The 21,990-nt window shown below is 48.2% G+C and overlaps 1 protein-coding gene across 1 annotated transcript in view; it reads right to left on the reverse strand.

Annotated features, from left to right (window-relative positions):
- LOC146172552 (nose resistant to fluoxetine protein 6-like) overlaps positions 1-16,417 on the reverse strand; it is a 99,857-nt gene extending 83,440 nt beyond the window's left edge. The window contains exon 1 of the mRNA XM_084585798.1: positions 16,255-16,417. Coding sequence (XP_084441924.1) covers positions 16,255-16,300 — 46 coding nt within the window. The 5' untranslated portion in view covers positions 16,301-16,417. The remainder of the gene's footprint in view (positions 1-16,254) is intronic.
- Between the last annotated feature and the right edge of the window lie 5,573 nt (positions 16,418-21,990).

Raw genomic sequence — 21,990 nt, forward strand, 5'->3', positions numbered from 1 at the left:
GAATTAGGAGTAATAAAACCCTCTGAAAGCGATTATGCTTCGCCTATGATCTTAGTAGAAGCTCCAGGTAAAGACCCTAGGCCTGTGGTAGACTACCGAAAGCTAAATTCTCTCACCAGGGATCAAGTGTATCCTATTCCGAATATTGAGGAGAGAGTAGAACAGGTCAGTAGAGCGGCATATGTGACTACGCTGGACCTTACTAGAGGATACTGGCAAGTACCGCTCACTGAACGCGCCAGCAGATACGCGGCTTTCGTCACTCCGACGGGCAGCTACCAGCCAACAATGATGAGTTTCGGGCTCAAAAATGCTCCATTTTGTTTTTCCCGACTCATGGATAGGGTTTTAAAGGGGTGTGAAACCTTCGCGGTGCCTTATTTAGACGACATTGCGGTTTTTTCCGACTCATGGGCGGACCATATGGTACATCTAAGAGCTGTACTGAGCCTTTTGCGTCAAGCTGGACTAACCGTAAAGGCCGAGAAATGTTGCCTGGCAAGGGCGACCGTGGACTACTTGGGTCACAATGTAGGTCAAGGTTTCAGGAAACCCAGCGAGATTAAGATTTCTGCGGTAGCAGACTATCCGCGGCCGAGCACGAAGACGGAAATTCGAGCATTCCTAGGTCTGACTGGGTACTACAATCACTACATCCCTAACTATTCAGCTTTGGCCAGCCCTCTGACCGACGCTCTCCGCAAGACAGAACCGACAAATGTAGTCTGGGACGAACAAAAGGAAGCCTCCTTCGTAAACCTGAAGGCTGTGCTGATTAGCCGTCCGGTATTGCGAGCTCCAGACTATGACCGAGAATTCACGGTCCAGTGTGATGCCAGTGATCGAGGGCTAGGTGCTGTTCTCTGCCAGAGAGATGACGACGGTGATGAGCACCCAGTGCTCTACCTGAGCAGAAAACTGAGTTCTAGAGAGAGGGCTTATTGCGAGTCAGAGAAAGAGTGCGCTTGCATTGTATGGGCCATTCAAAAATTGCAGTGCTATCTTGGAGGGGCCAAATTCACCGTAGAGACGGACCATTGTCCCCTGGCTTGGCTGCAAACTGCGACATCGAAGAACAGTCGCCTTCTTAGGTGGAGCTTGATTTTACAGCAGTACAATTTTGAAATAAGATACAAAAAGGGGAAGTTAAATGGGAATGCGGACGCGCTTAGCCGCTCTTTCTAAGCGGTCCGAGATGTTCCTCACCATGTATCCAAATTGATAATCAGGTTTTTTTTTTTTTTTTTTTTTTTTTTTTTCGTGCGCTTGTATATGTGTGACTATGTAAAGCAGCACGTTTGGTTTTCTAGGAATACGTGGGTCCTGAACGTCTTGAGAGTGGGCTTTTCTCGAACAACAATGGCAGTTTTCTTTTGACCTGGTCTCTTCAGACGGGAGCCGAGTGCTTGCTTCGACATGTGGTTGAGTTTCAGACAGCTCGAGCAATTTGGCCTACAACAATCAAGACAACACGACAAGCAACAGCGAGCTTCAAGCGTTCACGTGCAGGCCATTAAGTCGTCTCTTCATGCAGCAGCTGGGACTGCTGCCCTCCGAGTCTCTTCTGGCGGGGGAGGAGGCTGTTACGACCGTGCATCCGCATTTGCGCGCTCTATTGTTCGCCTGTGGGCATGGAAAAGTATTGTGAATATGTGGTGATGGTCCAATGGCTCTAAGTGAGCCTGTTTCCAGGAATCCTGTTTTGTAAGCCTGTTTTGCTTTGTGGACAACCTGCAAATGCCAAATTGACCCTGTCAAGAGAACGTCTGGAAAAACACAAAGAAACGTCCCCCTGCGGGAAATGCAGGAAGTGCTTTCTTTCTTTTGTTCACTCTTCCAGTCGATAAGCTCTATCGTCCAGTGAGGAATGCCTACTTTCCAAAGGAGACGACAGAGTGACATGTCCGCTGACGTGCAGGACAAGAAAGGAGCATGACGCATACAGCCATTAAGTGATTTCCCAGGAATGCAGGAAAGATTTGCAATTGTCGAAAACGGACAATGCTGGGAGCGGATGCGGCGCCACGTGCACTCGGGTTTCTGAGAAGTAAAACCACTTGTCAGAACCAGCCTGTGGTTTCTTTGCTGAAGAATAGAAATGTACCTCCTCTCCTCGCCGTTCCCAAGCTTTTCCCGCCAACAAGTGATCACGCCCAACGAATGAATGCCGGACCAGTCAGTGCTTCAGACCATCAGTGCAGTGATGTGTTCGATTGGATGCCGATACCTGAGGGGCGTGCCCTGGATTTGGTTGGTCAACATCTTCAGAGAGGGGCTGGACATAGGGGGGTTTTAAGGACGCTGCAGAGCACGAAATGTCGCTCTGGGCCCTGGGTAAACGGCTCATCCAGTCGCTTCTCGCTATGAACTCTTAACGCTTGCCATTTTGCTGATGTACCCTTCTTTTTCGTGTAAATAATCTTGTAAATAAGTTTCTCAAAGTGCCATTAAACCTGCTTGTACATATTTCACCAACTTCGAAGATTCAATCCTACTTCAACCCCGAGTCTCTGCACGCTACCAAGTGAAGGCCGGGACGACGTAGCCCCAGCGTCACGACACCCTGAAGAGAGGTCCTGCAGTCACTGTTCGGACGGCGGCGACATCCTGGTGAGCGGCCTCGCAGCTACAGCTGAACACCTCAGCGACTGGGCGTTCGGTGGAAACAAGGAACGTCTTCGAGAAGGCTTCCGTAGCTCGAAGAAGCGAAGAGGTGGAGCTTGGAAGGAGACCACCAGACCCTAGCGGAGCAACGACCTGGTAGAAGACTGAGGTTGAGGTGCTCGGATCGATGGCACCGACCGCAAAGAATCGGCGAAAGTAGAGGCCTCAGAAGCCAAGGCTTCATGACAGCGCCAACAAATGAGTGAGTTTCTCTGCTCTCACTTAACTTGCCTCAGCGTATGCGCGTGAGCCGCAGGGTTGATGTAAAGCATCTCGCAATGGCTGCTTTTTGTTGGTGGGCGGAATATGACGGTGCACACGACGCTTGGTATGCGCCAATGTCAGAGACTGAGCGAGCTAAGGAAAAAGAGGAAAAGGAGAGAAGCGAAGCGGATATCCGCGATCTGCTCCGGCAATTAGCCATAGCCAAGGAAGACCTCAGGCAGGAAAGGATACGGTTTGAAGAAGAGCGCTCACGGAGAGCGGCGCGTGAGCCACCGGAGCCGGGGCAGATTCAGGCGCACAGTAGCGCAAATTGCCCTGATCAAACGCTGATTGAGGCAGTTGGTGAGGTTAGCAGCAGCAGGGGCATTAAGTTCGTTCTTGCAGAGAACGTAAAAGAAGAATGCCAGATTCCTGCAGAAAGTGCTGTTATTTCAAGTGATTCGGAGAGCGCAGTTGATGCTTGCGTCGAGGAGCCTCGGGTTGTGGAAACAACTAGTGTTGAGAGAGATGGGCAGTCTCCTATCTCTGAGGTAGAGGTATGCTCTACGGAGGCGCCTGCAAAAGTGACCGCCATTGATCGAAATGTGCAGGTCGAGTCTTGCGATGTATCCGAATGTGCTCACCATGCTAATGACGCGAATGAGAGCAAAGACGCAAAATGCTTGGTTGGCGCGAGCGCTGAACCTGTGTTCCCAACCGGAGCGGCAGTGTGCCAGGCAGGATGTGCCGAGACCGGCACAGCAAAGACAGTGATCGCGACCTCAGTAGTAACATCCGAGAAGCCAGAAGCCGAACAGCTGGATAAACGGGCCGATCCTGACCCAGAAAACACGGGTTTATGCAAAGATGCAGATGAGCGGAGTCCGAGGCATGCTCTGAGCGATGGCGACGGAAATTGCGTCCCACGCCTTGAAAACAGCAAAGTATTGCCGCAGCTAGCGATGGAACACGACCGGTGTTGGGACCTCGTTACGCATCTGCTCAAAGGATGGATCGCTAAGGCGGAGCCTCCGGAGAGTGAGCCCCTTGAGCCGGGAAAGATAGCCCCAGAGACAAATTTCGGGTGCATTCTTGTTCGCGCTTTCGCGGAAACGTATGCGCCAAGTAAACAATCAGCTAGCGTTTTCTACGATGCAGGAGAACAGCACAGCCAGAAAGCAGGGCGCGTGCGATTATCTTGCATGCTGCGGCTCGTCTGTGCCGTGCGAGCAGTCCGGGCATTTGATCCCGGTGGTGAGCGCTGTGAGCTGAATGTTGGCAGTCTTAACCCACTCTGCCACTGCCAGTTCGTGACAGGTGTAAGGGTCTCCTGTGGCTCGACCACGCGCTGAGGCAGTGACTGAGAGTGGAGGAACGTTGACCATTGATAGACTTGGAACAGGGAGTGGACAGGCATTCCTGTGCAGCACATGTGTATTGTGTGAACTTCTGCTCTTTGTGCTTGATCATGCTGTATTTATTGCTTGGTTTGGTGTTGTGTATGTCAAGCTGTGTCGCATTGTATGCCGTATGGTTTATTTACCGTTTACAAATGCGCACGGAATATTTTCGTTCAGGGCGCGCACGTCTCTGCACGAGAGTGTTGCACTGTATATAGTGTTTATACGTCGTAGTGACCAGTGTCCGATACTAATGAGGTTCGTTTTTTTTTGTTGTTGTGGTTGTTCTTTCGTTAGAGCTGTGATTGTGAATTATGCTGTACCCCTGTAAGCGGCGATGTAATGTAATGTGTCAGCCGGTACAGTGAGGCGCGGAGTTGTGTGGCGCCTCAGTGGCAAAGTTCCTATATTCTCTAGATTTGTAAATCAGACCCCATGGTCACGTCGTTGGGCGCAGCTTTGTTTACGCTTCTGCTGTGTATGCCCAAGATGTTTCCTCACGTAGCGGGGGACAAGTGTTGTGCGGACAGCAAGTGTACGCACAACATTCTTAGTGGGAAGGTGTTAAGCTGCTGGGCCGTTGTGGAGGAGGGGAGCACCCCAAAACAGCCGGCTCGCTTGTTCTGTTTTTCTTTTCTTTCTGGTTGTTAACTTTGTTGTCGGGGGTTCTTTTTATGAGTCCGCGTCCGGGCGCCCGTTGAACTTGAAATACGCGAGGAAAGGCTATTTGACTGGGAGTTCGGGGCTGAGACCTTGGAAGGTTTTGGTCGGACCGTGAGACAGAATAGGCATCTCGGCGCCAGACGCGAGAATTATGACTGTCGAGGAAAACAACCTGCGCCGCATCTGCCGCTCATACCACTTAAGGAGCCTGCAAATGTGCACGCTACAGTGACCTTTGGCCCGTGCGACCGGAAGAGTGTGCTGGTTGCCGTTGCAGCCGCATGGGAAACCCAGGGTCGTCTTACGGGTAGCACACGTTGTTTCAGTTTCAAAAACAGATCCGTACAAGTCAGGCGTGCCGGCGACGCGGAGACTGCGGAGAGCGAACCGCGTCGTCGTTTAACCTGTCAGCTCAGACCAATAACGGGCGAAGGTTTATGACTTCCCTGCTCAGCGCATTACCGATGGGACGGCACCGACGCAACCGTAAGCTGTGAAAACAAAACACGAAAACGGACGGTCGCTCGGGAAGCGCGCCGTTTACACACAAGCGGTCTCGTGTTTCTGGCTGCGCGGCGCGAGCCGGGGGTGCCGTTTCTAATGCGATGCCTTCGTAGAATTCGAGCGGAAAGGCGCGCACCGCGCCGTCGAGCTGTCAACTATCGCGTGAACATAAATATCCCCACGGCGCTCTCCCCAGCCGGCCAAGACACGGGAGAACACGAGGGCACATCCGGTGCTGTCGGCTGACGGAACATCGCCGCAGCAAACGGCGCCCGTGTTGATGAAGTGGTAGCAATAAATTCTCTTCTTTTTCCCGCTCTTCTTACGGCCAGCGGGGTCCGGACACTACCCTCGTATTTCTTGCTGCCCTGTGTGCCCTTGCACGTGTATGCATGGCTGGTGAAAGTGCAAGTGGCGTTCATGTGTATTTGCTAATTTGTTTTGCCTCGCCCCTGATTTTGAGAGTATCTGTGCGTCGTCTCCACAGGGGGGAAAGGGCGAAGCCCTGTGTGCCCTCTCACGTGTATGCATTGCTGGTGAAAGTGAAAGGGTGTTCATGTGTCTTTGCTAATGTGTTTTGTCTCGCCCCTGATTTTAAAAGAGTATCTGTGCGTCGTCTCCACAGGGAGAAAGGGCGAACGATTGGTGGGAGGCACGCGGGGCCCGCGAAGGACCAATCTCGGAGGTGCCGATGTTGCATTGGCTATTTGAAATGTGGCTTTGTCATTCTGATTGGCTCGAAGAAGCTCTTTTCCTCCGACTGGCCACGAAGTCGGTAACCAGGATGTTGAAAATGTATATTTAAGACGGGTGTTGGGGAGAGAAAAGGGACAAGACAGACGGACAGAGACAGACGGGCAGACAGACTGACTGCCGACCTACGACTGGTGGCAGGAGGTCGCGAACTGTGTTCGCAAAGCAGAATGTGTTTTTGACCCGTCCAATAAAGTGCCCGTAGCGCTCGAAAAGTTGTCCCGTCCGTTTCCTGCAACGTGTCCCCGGACTGGAACACCACATCATCCATATATATATATATATGGTATATATATATATATATATATATATGGTATATATATATATATATATATATATATATATATATATATATATATATATATATATATATATATATGGTATATATATATATATATATATATATGGTATATATATATATATATATATATATATATATATATATATATATATATATATATATAAGAAAGTTAACTCGCACTACCAACAGCGTGATTTGTTTGTAATATATATAAAATTACAAACTTGAGTAAATGTTTGCTCTCCTTTTTCTGACCACTGTTTCAGTGGACGAGCAGCAGTTGTGTCAACCACTGCGCACGCAGGAAGGGCAGAACATGACTAGCACACTCGGAAAGTGGCAAACGTGGTCGAGCCCGCACGTTTGTTTATCACTGCCAAACCATGCACATGATGTCTAGAGTGTGAACATGGCTTTGCAGCTCAAATCGCATAAATTATACATAGTATTATATACTGTCACGACGTTGGTGAGTGGGGCTAGATTAAGAGAACCAGTACACGTGAAAGTCCACGGTCACAGTTTTAGATACGTCCTGCGAATACGCAGCAGATCCGCTTCAACGTCTTTCGCTCTGAGGGCCACTTCAACTCTCCCTCCTTGAGCGTGACGCACACAGGTACACGTGCGCACAAGCGGACAAAAGCAAATGAGAAAAAAAGTTTGCAGATACCGTTTTTCAGTTACCGCGCAAAATACGGCTTCATTCGCAAAACATGAACTGTCTTTGGACGAGGCAGCCGACGGCCTCTCTGCTCTGGGTCATCCGGAGCACCTCGTAATTGATGTCGCTAAGGCGCCGCATGATTTTATATGGTTTGGAGTAGCGCCAAATCAACTTTTCTGATAGGCAACGGCGTCGAACAGTAGTCCACACCCACACTTGGTCCCCGGTGTTGTAGGAAACTTGTCTGTGGCGGAGGTTGTACCGGCATGAATCCTTGTCCTGTTGCTGGGCGATGTGGACGCGTGCTAGTTGGCGTGCTTGCTCAGCATCTTGGGCAAACTCCTCGGCGGCAGTAGAAAGCTTGCTGTTTCGCAAGGGAGCATTGCGTCCAGCATCGTCCGAACCTCCCTGCCATAAACGAGGCGAAATGGCGTGAAACTTGTGGTGTCTCGGACTGCCGTATTGTACGCGAATGTCACGTATGGTAGGCTCGCATCCCAAGTCTTAAGCTGGGCGTCGACATACTTTGCCAGCATGTCCGCCGTGGTCTTATTAAGCTTTTCCGTCAGCCCGTTTGTCTACGGATAGTAAGCAGTAGCTTTTAGATGCGCTGTACCGCTTAGATGAAAAACTTCGCCCATCATTTGCGAAGTAAAGGCAGTCCCTGTATGGTAATAACACAGGTAGGAGCACCGTGCAGCAGTATGATCTGGTAGACAAAGAAATGTGCAACTTCAGATGCTGTACCACTAGGTAGCGCTTTGGTCTCCACATAGCGAGTGAAATTATCTGTGGCGATGATTATCTAACGGTTGCCACCGGAGGACCGAGAGAAAGGACCGAGAAGGTCCATGCCGACTTGATCAAACGGTGCGCGTGGTGGTATTATGGGCATAAGGAGGCCTGCAGGCTTTGATTGCGGAACCTTCCGACGCTGACATCGCCGACAGCTCTGGGCATAGCGCTTAACAACAGTGGCAAGGTTTGGCCAGTAGAATGTCTCTCGTATTCTAGCAAGTGTGCGAGAATAGCCCAAGTGGCCAGAAGTTGGTTCATCGTGGCACGCTGAAAGGATTTCGTCTCGCAGAGCTGTGGGTACCACGAAAGTAGGTTCTCTACTCGGATCTAGAGTTGTGCTTATAAAGCACGCCACTTCTCAGAAAGAAAGTTGAGAGGCTCGGAGAAAAACACTTAGGTATGGAGGCTGGCCGACCTTCTGAATAATCGATCAGGGCTCGCAAGTCTGGACGCTGCTGATTAGACATATCGGAAGCATCAACGGCTCTGAGGAAGCTGCCATCGTCATCCGTGTCTGGTGAAGCGAGCTCGACAGGCGCACGAGAGAGCGTGTCAGCGTCTTCATGCTTATCTCCGGACTTATAGACTATAGGGAGGCCAAACTCCTGTAGGCGAAGGCTCCATCGCGCCATGCTGCCGCATGGGTCACGCAGGTTGGCCAGCCAACACACGAATGGTGGTCTGTGACCACTTTAAATGGGCGACCATAAAGGTAGGGGCGAAATTTCACAGCAGCCCAAATAATGGCCAGGAATTCCTTTTCAGTCGTTGAATAGTTCATCTCGGCGCGCGATAAAGTACGGCTGGCATAGGCGATGACTCGTTCAACATCCTCTTGACGTTGCACGAGAACCGCCCCAAGGCCAATGTTACTGGCGTCGGTGTGTATTTCTGTCTCTCTCTGTTCATCGAAATGGGCTAGAATGGAGACAAAGACGCAGCTCGGTAAAAGCAGCTTTTTGCTCGTTAGTCCAAACAAAATAGCTGTCTCCCCAGGTGAGCCGAGTCAGCGATTTAGCGAGGTCACTGAAGTTATCAATAAAACGCCGGTGGTAACTGCACAAGCCAAAAATAATGCGAATAGCTTTCTTGTCACGTGGAATCGGAAATTCCGCAACAGCAGCAAGCTTATCAGTGTCGCGCTTCAATCCGGCGGCGCTGACGACAGCTTGCGGTAACTGACGCAAAAAATAAACGTGCCGGCTTTCTCTTTAACTAGAACGACCGGAGAGAACCACGGGCTATTTGAAGGCTGGATAACATCATCTTCGAGCATCTCCTTAACGTGTGACTTACTAACTTCACGTTCAGTCGAAGAGACGCGGTAGGGATGCTAGCGGATTGGACGCACATCATCGAACGTCACGATTTGGTGCTGGGCGATGGTAATTTCATGCACTTTTGACGACGATGCAAAACACGTTGAATTCGAGTAACAAAGAAAACAGCTGTTAACGCTGGCTTACCGATAGCTCTGAGCTGACATCCAGATTGTCAAGGGATGTGGGCGGTGGTACGGTTTCTGAGGACAAGCAGTCGGAGACATCAGAGGTGCGATCGGCGAAAGCTACGGACGTGTCATGAAAAAGGTGCCGATACTCGTTCGTAAAATTTGTAACAGTACCTCTGACTGACCACAGTGAAGATGGATTACGCTGCGGGCCACGCAGACTCCTTGTGTCAACAGCAACGAGACGTTTGTCTTGGCTATTACGTCACCGTCGTGAAGAGCATTGCATTTGACATTAACGAAGGTGCTTGTTCGGGTTGGTAGCGTGACACTGTCCGCATAAACTTGAAGCACATTAAGTGGTCGCTTTGTACTGCTGAGGGCCATCGCTCTCTCAATAGAAAACGAGACCTTAAGATCCCGGACGTCAATAATTGCTCCATATTCACGAAGAAAATCTAAGCCCAAAATCAGGTCACGCGAACAGCTTTTCAGAACAAACCAGCTTACCACAAACGTTGGCCCTTGAATTTGAACTCTGGCCGTGCGCATGCCTAGAAGAGTAATCAAATGACCACCCGCAGTGCGAACGTGTGTGCCAGCCCATGGAGTCAAAACCTTCCGGAGAACTGCGGCAAACTTGCTGCTCAAAGTAGAATAATCAGTGCCAGTATCCAACAGAGCTCGAACATGGAGACTATCTAGTATTACGGGTATGTGCAACGAAAGCTGCTTGCTAATGTCAAGCTTCTGACTCGTTGGCTGCTCTGCGTCGGTGTACGCGGTCTGCTTCACCTGCAATTCGTCGTGGTTTCGGTGCGTTGTTGCAGCGTCTGTTCCACCGGCAAGTCGTCGTCGTTGCGGGTGCGTTGTCGCGTCATCTGTTCCACCGGCAATTCGTCGTCGTTGCGGGGCGAGTGCGTTGTTGCGCCGTCTTTTACACCGGCAATTCCTCGTCGTTGCGAGTGGGTTGTGATTCGTCTGTTGCACCGGCAATTTGTCGTTGTTGTTGGTGCGTCGTGGTGGCGTCGAGGTGGCGTTATGATCGGTAACCGCGGACGTTTCCAATGTCAATGCGTAGTTTTTCCATGTCCGCGTCGATGTGGGGTCTCCCGCGCAGCGATGTCCAGCAAGCCTACCCCGAAGGTCGCTAGTTTCAGTTTTCCTGCCGGGGACTAGGCGATCGACCCTGCGCTGCCTATGAAGACCTTGCAGCAGATGCCGAAGGGCGAGCCCTTGGCGACGGTGATCGAGATTGCCGCAGACGAGATGGAACACCACGGCGCTGGTCATTGACGAAATCTTCAACGGCTCGGGGCCGTTCGCCGTAGCGAGGCCGCGGTGAATCGGCGGAAAAACCTTCGAGGCCCAGTCGACGGTAGCGACAGCGCCGATAGACACGACCCGGTTCGTCGTAGTGAAAGCATAACGCCCATTGTTCGGGGGTGTACACCATTCGTCTGCTTTCCGCGTAGACGTTCAGGAATCTGTTATGTACTGGATCACGGGGGCTGCTGTTGTCGGCCCAGTTACGTTAGCAGGAATGAGGGACGGCGACTGGGGCCGAAAGTACTGTAGAACCTCGGCGTATGTGGGGCGGTAACACTCAGGTGGCGTAAGATGAGGAGCATGGCGAGGTTCACCGCTTGGAAACGGAGGCCGGAGTGCTTGCTGCACCTCGTCACGGATAACGTTCGCAATGAAGGTAGGTGCTGGTTGAGGTGCGCCATACAGCAGTCGGAGTTCGTCGCGCACAATCGAACGTACGAGCTCCCGTAGCTCAGATGTGTCAATGCTATACGATGGTAACTCGGCAGAAACAGAGGCAGCGTGGACGGTACGATCCTGTGCCAAAGCTCGCTGCTGAAGCACTTTCTCTATCGTGGATGTTTCCACAAGAAACTCTGCGACAGTTTTCGGAGCGTTGCGGACCAGTCCAGCAAAAAGCTCCTCTTACACCACGCATGAGGTAGCGTAGCTTTTTGTCCTAGGACATCGTAGGGTCTGCGCACTTGAAGAGGCGCGTCATACCTTCGATATACGCCGCGACAGTTTCGTTAGGGATTTGAACCCGAGATTGGACAGCGTGTCCGGCCTTTGCGCGATGATCTGAGCTACCGTATGTTGCCGCAAGATGACGCTTTAACTCACACCAAGAAGACAGCTGGTCTTCATGGTTCTCAAACCATGTCCGAGTGCCGTCGTCAAGGCTGAAGTAGACATTTCGAAGCCGGGCAGCGTCATCCCAGAAGTTGAACACAGCTACCCGCTACGGCGTCTCTCATTGCCTGAGTCGCTTTGGAACGTTAAACCCCACAAACCAAACCAAACCTTTCATAGCGCTGTAACCAGTCGTATACGTTTTCATAGGTGTCCGCGTGAAATGTCTTTGGGACGCGGTGGTTCTTAAACGTCACGTAGGTGGGGATCGCGCCAGGCATTGAGACGATTTCGTGTCTTCCGGTAGTCATGCTCGATGGGGAAAACTCAGATTGTAGGCCTCGTTGCCTGCGGTTGGTGCCGTGAACAGGCGTTTCCTCGAATATAGAACCAGCACTGCTGCTTAGCGGAGGGGTACGGGACTTTAGACCTCACGTGCATCAGATTTATCACTGCTTTGGTGGGTGGGGCTAGATTAAAAGCCGGTACACGTGAAAGTCCACGGTCAAGTTTTAGATACGTCCGGCGAAGGCGGAGCCGATTTACTTCAATGTCTTTCGCTCTGAACGCCGCTTCAATGTATTTCGCTCCGAACGCCCCTTACAATATTTAAAAATTATATGGTTGAGTTATAGTAAACGTTTTGAGTACTCCTTATATTTAGGTGGTATATTTGGTCAATGTCAGTGAACGAGGCTGGCAACGACAGCTTGACCGCGGTCGAGACGGTAGAGCAGGATCATGGGCGATCACGACTGCATTCGCTGTGTAGCAACGCCAGATCCACATCGAGCTGGATTCCGATCGACTTGATCATGATCAGAAGTGCCCTTGTGACAGCAATATTAATAGCAGTGAATCAGTCTGTACTATTTTGCCCTCAGTAAAACTCGGTGACCACCATCGAGTCCGCGAATTAGTGCTCAGGTGAACGTAAGAACCACAGAGGCAGGTCACTTAAAGATTCGTGGTACACTCAAGCTCCGCATTTAAGGATGTGATGTGACAGCGTCCCTGATCCCATAAATGGCTCCCACTGCGGATTTCCGTTCACCCAAATGCTCTTTGTACTTGGTTATTCGCTCAGCCCTTAATTTGTAGCTCGATTATCTCACACATACTCATTATTTTACACTCTTAAGGTCTCTGATTAGATGAAAGACTACCCATATAACCCCTCAGTCCCCTTTAAACAGGGCGCACGAACTGTCCAGCGTGTCCTAAGAGAAACACGGATGACTTGGGGTCCAGGTGCCCCAGAGTGTTCGATTTTCATGGCACCCTCCAATATCGAAGCATCGTGCCAAGTCCTCCGCTTCTAGCTGTGTCGTGACGACACACAAGCCATCAAACGTTCAGTGGACCGCTATGCCAACTGCCAATTTCTACCGGATAGCGCAACAGGCAGGCAAGCATTGTCTTGGAAATGAGGACGACTCAAAAACTGCTAATTGGTAAACGGTGCTGATGACTGATTTCGTGCAATGTCAAAAGCTGAGTTCAGGGGCGGGAAAATGTATTACTTCCGGCCATTTCATCTTCGTTCGCCCGAAAAGGTATCCAGCTACCCCAGTGAGACCCAATGATGGCATGTGTACGGCCTCTGAAAATGTGCAGCGTTTACTATGGGAAGTATGCACTCACGTCACAGTGACGGCCATTTTGTGGTGAATATATCTCAGCGAAAGACTGCAAGGAAATTTAATCTCCTTATCATCATGTATTTTGGGTCGCACAGCTGAAACTTCGCTTTCTAACCACAAAATAGCGCCCTTGGCATTACGTGAAAGCCCATATACCACACAGACATTTCGAACTGTGTGCGGTATTCTGCATAGTGTCAGGGACACTTTTACCTCGCCGAGAAGAGCAACTAAACGAAGAGTCATTGCCAGTTGTGTGGTCGTTATTGTTTGGAGCGACAGAGGGGAAAAATATGCGTGAAATGCCAAGATAGAGCAGGGAGTGCGAATATGATGTCACAGGCACTGCAAAACACTCAGCGTGGGACCTGCCGTTTCCTCAGAGCTTCTGGGGCGTCTCATGCGCTCGTGTTGCGAGAAATAATGTTTCGGATTTCGCTGCGCTCGGGGGACTTTAAAGATAACCTTTTTATCGCTCTTAATATGATACCTAATCTTTTGACCATGACTTGTACTCCCTGTGGCAAGTACATTAAAAGAGCTGGTTGGTTCATTACAGGTAATTTTCTAATTGGAAACTTTAGTTCTGTGGAATAAATGGCACCCTATATGACTGAATGTTTGTGATAGAGCCTCCGCCTCGCATTCGGGAGGCACCAGGTTCGATCCCTGGCGCCGCCGGGTACCTACCGGTTTTCTAATGGATACAAGCTTCCCCCGGCCTGATGCTCAGCTCTTCTGGGGTGAAACGCTTGGGAAAATGGACTTAACGAAGCGTGGTCTTGTGGTAGAACATCTGCCTCGCATTCGGAAGTACCAAGTTTGGTTCCTGCTACCGATGGGTACCCACTGGTTTTCAATGGGTACAAGCTTTCCCACTGCCTGGTGCTCTCAGTTATTTGAGGTGTAATGCTTGGAAAGGGGTCATAGGTCCGAAATAGTTGTGCCGATGGGACAGTGATTCGTTCCACCATCGGACAACAATAAGTCCACTTCGCGCGGTCTTATTTCATCCCAGAAGAGCCGAGCATCAGGCGGGGGGAAAGCTTGTACCCATTGAATGTTTGTTCCTGAACCATTTTTTTCCCCTCTTGAGACCTCTATTTCCACAAACTTTTGAGTCTGATGTCATTCTCTATTTTCCACAGCTCCTGTTTTTCCTGGCCAATCCCTCTTGGATGAGAACATTTTGCATTGATTTTATCCGTTCTCTTCTCCCTTACCTTTTTTTACTCTTTTCTTAATTATGGTTTTTCAACATCTGCTTTCTTTATTGTCTACCCATTTTTTCATTGTTTGTTGCAGTGTCATCTTACCTGCCTGCAGTTTCTCCTTTATTTCGTGTCTCTGCGTGCGGTACATTTGACCATTTTCACCTACATTCTTTTGCGGTTTACGTGTATTTGTACTCATCCTGCTTGATCGTATCGCTATTACTGTTCTGTTCTATTTATTTTCTGAATTTTCTTATTTGCGCCTTTCATGACGCCGTTTTTTTTTTTTTAACTTACCCTCTGATGTAGCGTTTTTCCTTCATCTCTTAGTTCCATGCTCTATCAACGGACTTACCACTGCTTAAAAGCATTGATATTAATATTCCTTGAGTTTGTTTTCTTTCCTTAAGATGACAAATTAAATGGTAAAAGTAGATCATCCAGCAGACGTTGGTTGCACTTGCAAAGTAATTATGTGATGCTTATTTATTCAAATCAATAAAGGAATAATGCACGCAGGTCCCAAACCCTCGAGGTCAAAACATTGTTACTCACGAAGCCTAAAATTGAGTCTGAAATAGGCATGCTGTATCCTGGCCAAAAAAAAAAAAAACGCTTCTTAAATTAAAAATGCGCAAAGCCAATGCAGTGAAAAGAAATTATTTCTACCACGTGACCCCTTGGACCAACTCTTCGGTAAATGCGTGCTGCTGTGCGGCTGCATCGGCCTTATCTTGGCCGACACAAAGAACAAGGATACAAAAATATTAAGCTAACACCTGTTTCTTAGACGGATCAAATAGTCTCATGGCCGTGTGATATACCAAGAAAGATAAATTCATTTCGCCGTTAGCATAAAAAAATTTGGGGAGGTTAAAGCTTGGCTTGAACCTTATGACAGAGCAAAAGCAGTGAGCATTGCAGCGATAGCCTCTGTAACACCGCCTTTCAATCCGTGATGTTTTCACATTTTTTTATATAATTGGTTCACAGGAAAGGAAAGGCGCAATAACTGTAACACTTATTCTGTGGACACCTGACCCGCACCGTAAGGAATGGAGAAGGTTGGAGTGAAGTGGAAAGATAGAAAGAAGTGCCGTAGTGAAGGGCTCCATAGTATTATCAACCACTTGGGGGATCTTTAAGAAAGATGTGTCATAGTGGAGGGCTGCGGAATAATTTAGACCACCTGGGGACCTTTAACTTACAGTGACATCGCACAGCACATGGACGCCTCTTCGTTCCGCCTCTATCAAAACGCTGCCGCGGCGGTCGGAATCAAACCCGTGTACACTGACACAGTAGTATGGCATCTGAACCACTACAGCACCTCGGCGGGCCGGGTACTTCGGTGCTTTAGTTTTTGGGGAAAAGAAGGCGCCGCATACTTCGGGTGGACACCATTGAATCGTGGACACTCCCACTTTATTGTGTCAAAGTCACCCGAAGGTCAAATTTAGTGCCACGCGAAGACCGGCTCTACCTAGCGAACTGAACATTTAGCTTCAATTGTAAATTAGTTCACAGGAAACAAAAGGCGCAGTATCCGTCACGGTCACTTGAAGGTGAGAAGTTCCGTGACTCTAACGGCTCGAAATGTTGGCGTAGTGAAGCTTTTGATTCAATATTTTGGAAGGGATCCATGGGAGTAGTGCACGCACCGGAAACCCTGCCTGTTAAGTTCCTATATTCTTAAATACCAGCCTCAAATATTGAACTGAACGTCAGCTTTACGTCATGCTACTCAATGCAATATGCAGCCTCTTAATCCAAGCACGAGCGATAACAGTGAAAATACATAAAAAATAAAACAGCAAATCATCTCAGACTTACGTCTTAAGGCCCATGGCTCGAGGTCTTGGATGGCGCGTGCAAACATGAGCAAGCCGATGCTGCATTGGGGTGATATGTCAGCCTGTAGCACATTTCTTATTAATCCGCTGCTTTTGTTAGATATGAACTGCTTTACTGAGGCCCGCAGGCGGTCGAGACTGAACTTGGCCGGTCCAGGGGTCGGTGGCACCATTTCTACTGTAGTAGCAAAGTCTTCACTGCAATCTTTTAAGCTTGCCTCTGTCTTGATGGTGGTAAGGTTGACAGCTGCTTCTCTGGCGAGAAAAGCCACGTCGTGCACGGAATCGAAGTTCGATGACCCGGTCGAGCTCGAAGACAGGGACGGAACTCCACCTCGCTCCACTTCGATCACCGCCTCCGCTGTCTTTGTGCTAGTTGCACCGGTTCCATATGGAGCGCTTCTTGAGACCTGCGGCTGCAACTGCAGTAACTCAACCGTTTCATTGTAGCTAGCACTCGACGTTAACGCAGACAAGGCTGTGCGGCTGGTATGGACGTTGGGTATGATACTAGCACCAGCGACCACGCTATAAGAGCTGGTCGTTGTCGGTAGTGCATGGCACCTGAGCACCAAAAGAAGAACATAAAATGATAGGTGAAATACACCCATTATTCGGCAACTCATCTTCTAATCATATGTCAACGCATTCACACTCGTACCAAGTGAAGCCACGAGCCCGAAAATATAGTTAGGCTCAAAATTCTCCTAACGCCAAAAAAGATCGTATGAATTCGATCTCAGCTCTCCTTCCTAGCCTAACATATTTTTTAGCGTTCTGCGTTTCCGAAGTAACGTTTTCAAAATACGTTTCCAAAAAATAGTATTTCTCCTAACCGAACAGCTTCTCGGTAGCCGTTCGCAGACGATATAAGAAGCGAAGCTCCATGGTTTTCTGTATATTCTTTTTTAACTCTCCGGTGCATAAATTGCTGCCCACACGCAACTAGCACTTAGAAAAAAGTATCAACCGCGTATAAAAGAGCACAAACCGGCCCTGCTACTTACGTTAGCAGAGGTGAAAGTTTGTTGTTTTCAGGTAACGAAACGTTACCAGGGAGGACTACACAGATCGAGACGGATACCTGGCTTTCGTAATGCTAACACGCAAGACGTTGCAGTAATAGAAATACTGCGTATCTGTAACTTGAACTTGAGCATGGAGCAATCCTTGCGACGAGGAATGCGAAGGTCGCAATTTTAACCAGTCGCTTTCCTGATTATACTAGCGAGAACGTAAATTTACCTCATTCGCATGCCATACAATGATGCTGCAGTAGAACGATTAACGGCGCATACGTGCACATTATACTAGCTTCCTCCCAAGGAAAACACTTGGCTACATAGCTATCGGCATATATTTACGTGTTCTGTCTATGGATCTATGGTTTTCACTTATAGCAATCGCTTGCTGTATGCAATGGCACGCAAAAGCTCTTCGGGCAGGTATAGCTCAAGGGCTCATGGCAAATAGGCTTCGGGCTTTTCCTGATGCCGCAGTGGTTGCACAGATGCCGCTTGTGCTTCAAGACAGCCGACATCATACATAGACATCTGTTAATTGAGATATAAAGGGACAAAATTATTTTGGAGAATAACACACCGGTAGCGCCTGAGTGCGTACGTCTGCAAACATGTATTGTGGGAGAATACTTGGTGATCATATCGAAGAGCATAAAAACTGGCTGCAGGATGACCAGACGTTACACTCTACTCGACTATACCCCAAAATTCACCTTCGGGCCTTTTTTTTTATTATTGATCAGTGATGTTGGAGACCATGGCATTAGTCAAGTTAGACTGCATGCTGACGATTGCGGCGTTTACTGGGACATCACTTCAGGGAACGACGTCCATCATGTGCGATGAGATTTCAACTCTGTTTTGACATGATGCAATGTATTAAACACGACACAAAAGTTTCAAACTGTCATCGTCTTCATTTCACAAATGAAAGAAAACCTGTAGCTACCCAGTACTTTATAGGTAACAGAAGTAGGCTATCTCATTTTTTAACAATACAGGTGCTTAGGTGTAACCTTCTCTGCAATATCTCCTGGAATGGCAAAGTTGACCATTTCGCAGCTAAAGCTGGCCGTGTATTAAATTTTTAAAACGCCATTTTAAGCAGGCGCCCGATAAATAGAAAGAAAAAGTCTTGTTATAATACTGTTGAGCGATTTGGTATCCTGAACCCTAAGCACTTGAGCAGGCTCAGAAACGTGCGACATGATTGTAACTGAAAACTACCTCCTCTCAGATATGCAAAAATATGGGGTGACCGCCCTTGCAAACAGATCCAGGTGGCTTCGGCTAAGTTGTTCTTATAGGTGCAACTTGTTTGACAGCAAATGGGTTCATGTAGCGTCTTAGCAGCGCATCCTCCCGTTTAGATCCTACTGAGAAAGTTTAAGTATACATGAGAGATATAAATGTATTTACAAACCTATTATTTCCCCAAACCGTCCATGATTCGAAAAAAATTCCGGAGGGGGTTGCTTTAGCCCTATCATGTTCTCTAGAATATGCTTAGGCATTTACTGTGGAGTGATATTTTTGCTACCGCTATGCTCTCTTTTGTCCGATTGCTGTATAATTCCTAAGCTCGCTTAAATTTACGAGCGACACTGTTGATCCCGTCATGTACTTTGATTCCGTTTTTAGAGTGTACAATGTTTGACCTCCAGTAAAGTGTGCTGGCTGTATGACCCTATTATTTTACTATGCCTTCCTCTGTATTATTCTCCCGTAGCACTCGTTTCTTTTCAGATTATAATACGCTGCACTGTATTTTTGCTTGCCACGCCAATAGCTTGTTTGTTTTCCTCTTCTGTATATATTGTACTTTCCAGTGTATGCACAAAACTTTTGTTAGTGCAGCCTCTACAACGGTGCGTCTTATGTACGTTTCTTTTTTTCTGTTTACACAACGTTCGTAGGTTAACACCGTAGGCTAACTTTATACTGAAATGAGTGTGGTATCAACTTCTGTAATTGCAATAGCTACGGTCATCGCACAGGTACTTAGCCTTAGTAATATAAAATGGTGAAAAATGACGATATCCGCGTTCCTCGGCCTTTCTTTACTGCACCTGCAAGTGTACTCACTATTCCAGTTGTGATTTAGGACATTGTTGTTGTGGCTACTGCATATGTGTTTTATGCTTTCAGCGTGTACTTTGCCGCGTATGTCAGAGCACCCGAGTACAACTACAAACCCAGCAAATATGAGCACGAAGAGCATGCTTCAGCGCTGCCGCGAGAAATCGGCGAACTTATTTTGATAGCGCGTCCGAAGATGTGGCCGTTCAATGCTTTGAACAATAATAAAGTATTGACGCTCTCATAGTGCGAGAGTGTGGCGTCGAAGAACTAGACCGGCCTGCTGCCCAAAATATATTTATCAGGCCCGCTCAGTCAGGCGGTAATGAGCCTACACTGCTAGAGTACCCTCTTTCCAGACGCCGAATTGGCGCAGCTCAGGCACCGCGCATGAGCTGGCGTGTGTCGGCTTCGGTCGGACCTCCGTCGCACGTCGAAGGACTCTACAGGGCCTCCCATCTAGCGAAGAAGCCGTGAGAGCGACGGATGGAGAAGCGCGGATGATTTTGTTGCCAATCGACAAGACGAGGGGCACCATCCCGATCAGTGGGAGGGGCGACGCAACCAGCAATGTCTTCAGAGACGAAGTAGGCACATTTCAGACGATCAAAAGACAGCACCTTGCCGGCTATTGAGGGGTAGTGAAAAAAACTAGGGTGCCCTTTTGGGGACATTAAATGGACCGCCGTAAGGAGGGTGTAAGGATGAACGCAAGATGTTGTTTCGCACAGAAACGTGCGTGCAGCTTTCATGTTTGGGGCTGACGTAGACACGACGATGAGGCTGTCTTGGACGGGGAGCAACAATGGCACGCATAGCGTTGCGAAGATTGCAGGCGTAGTTAGAAACCACAGTAAAGGAGGTTCGCAAGGGGTCGAAGATTTCATCTAGTACTCGTACACTGGTGCCAAACGTGAGCTCGGCGGCACTGGAGGATGAGTAGCCGCGCAAAGCAGTTAGGATGTTAAGTATGATGAAAGGAAGGCGCTCCATCCATGTCAAAGGAGAAATCAAAGCCATGAATAAAGCCCTAAGTTGCCGGTCAAAACGTCCAATGGCATCATTTGATATTGGGTTGTAAGATGCTGCCTTAATGAGTCACGCCGAAGAGCTGAGAGATATTAGCGAACGATGTGTAGTCGAACGTGTCCACGGCCACTCCACTCGCAGTGGTGGAAGGGACACCACAGCGGACAATCCAGAATACCAAATACTTTTTTCAATCCTTCAGTAAACTTTGAGTGGCAGGGTAAGAGGGGCTGGGCTGACCAGGCAAATTTTTTATATTTTAGATAAATAAATGTAGACGGTCGCTTTTCGTAACACGTAGCCCGAGAATTCTCACCGCTAAATCTCTAATATAATATTTCGGAACTTGCAGCCATACCACGGTAAGTAAACGCTAAAATTAATGAAATGCTAATACGATTGCTGCTGAAAGTGATGTCAATAGGTTCATATTAGCCTCAGTATAGTTGCTGGCAGAATCATCTTGTCCACTGGAGCAGTGTGCAGTAGAGCAAAGAATGTCAAACCTTGACTTGGGTCTTCTATAACTCGTACTATGCAACTGCCCGAAAAACTTTAGTCTCTCTACCTCTGCACCAGTCTTAGAATCATCTGTAGAGTCGAGTACCTACCTCAAACTTTCACTGCCTTTATGTGTCAAGACAGGTTTCAAGTGCTCTGGAGAGACGTACTGACAGCTATGCTTGATTTATATGTGGTGGTGAGCAGAGTTTATTGCTGTGAAACTATTTGCAGGCTGTAATGCACAGAGACGTTGGAAAAGCCTTAGGGACACTTTTAACCAAAACACTGCGTATGAATACGGTGTGGGTCATGTACAACAGCTACAATACGAGTGTGGTGGTCTTGTTTCCGTCTGCTGTTTCTCGAGGATGAGATATATGTTGGCACGTATGACAAGTATAATATGATTACACAGCGCTGGTTTTTAAAAATCATTTATTTTAATTGGGAGCCAAGAAGAGGTTTTACATGGTTTGAGCAGGTGTCAAAAGAAACTGGTAATCTCGACCAGATTATGTAACAGAAGGTAAAAAAAATGCAAATTTACAGCAATAGTGAGAATAGAAGCAGGACGTAATATACAATTCAATTTAACATTTTGCACTTAAGCTGCATGTGCGCCTAATTTTAGGCACGGTGGAAACAGTCAACACACTTGGTTACTGAATAAATGTTTTGCTTAAATCTTTAGATAATAAGGCCAAAGAAATTGTGGTAGAGCACACCTTCGGTAACTTCGCATTTCAAAGAGTTTTTAGTCTTTCCAAACATGCAAGAGAAATGTTTCTAAAGCTCAGATGTTAGAAACAATGCAGTATGTGCTGTTAGTGATTATATTTTTTACAACATGATCTCAAACAGCCATAGCCAGGCTGAAGAATAGCTGAATCAGTGCTTCATTCAATTTATAGCGATATATAAGGTAAGATTGTACATTGGTTTGGTTTGTGGGGTTTAACGTCCCAAAGCAACTCAGGCTATGAGAGACGCCGTAGTGGAGGACTACGGAAATTTCGACCACCTGGGGTTCTTTAACGTGCACTGACATCGCACAGCACACGGGCGCCTTGCTTTTCGCCGCC

This window comes from Amblyomma maculatum, unplaced genomic scaffold, assembly GCF_055883805.1.
Source record: "Amblyomma maculatum isolate TAMU_Amacu unplaced genomic scaffold, ASM5588380v1 scaffold_13, whole genome shotgun sequence".
Taxonomy (NCBI): Eukaryota; Metazoa; Arthropoda; class Arachnida; order Ixodida; family Ixodidae; genus Amblyomma; species Amblyomma maculatum.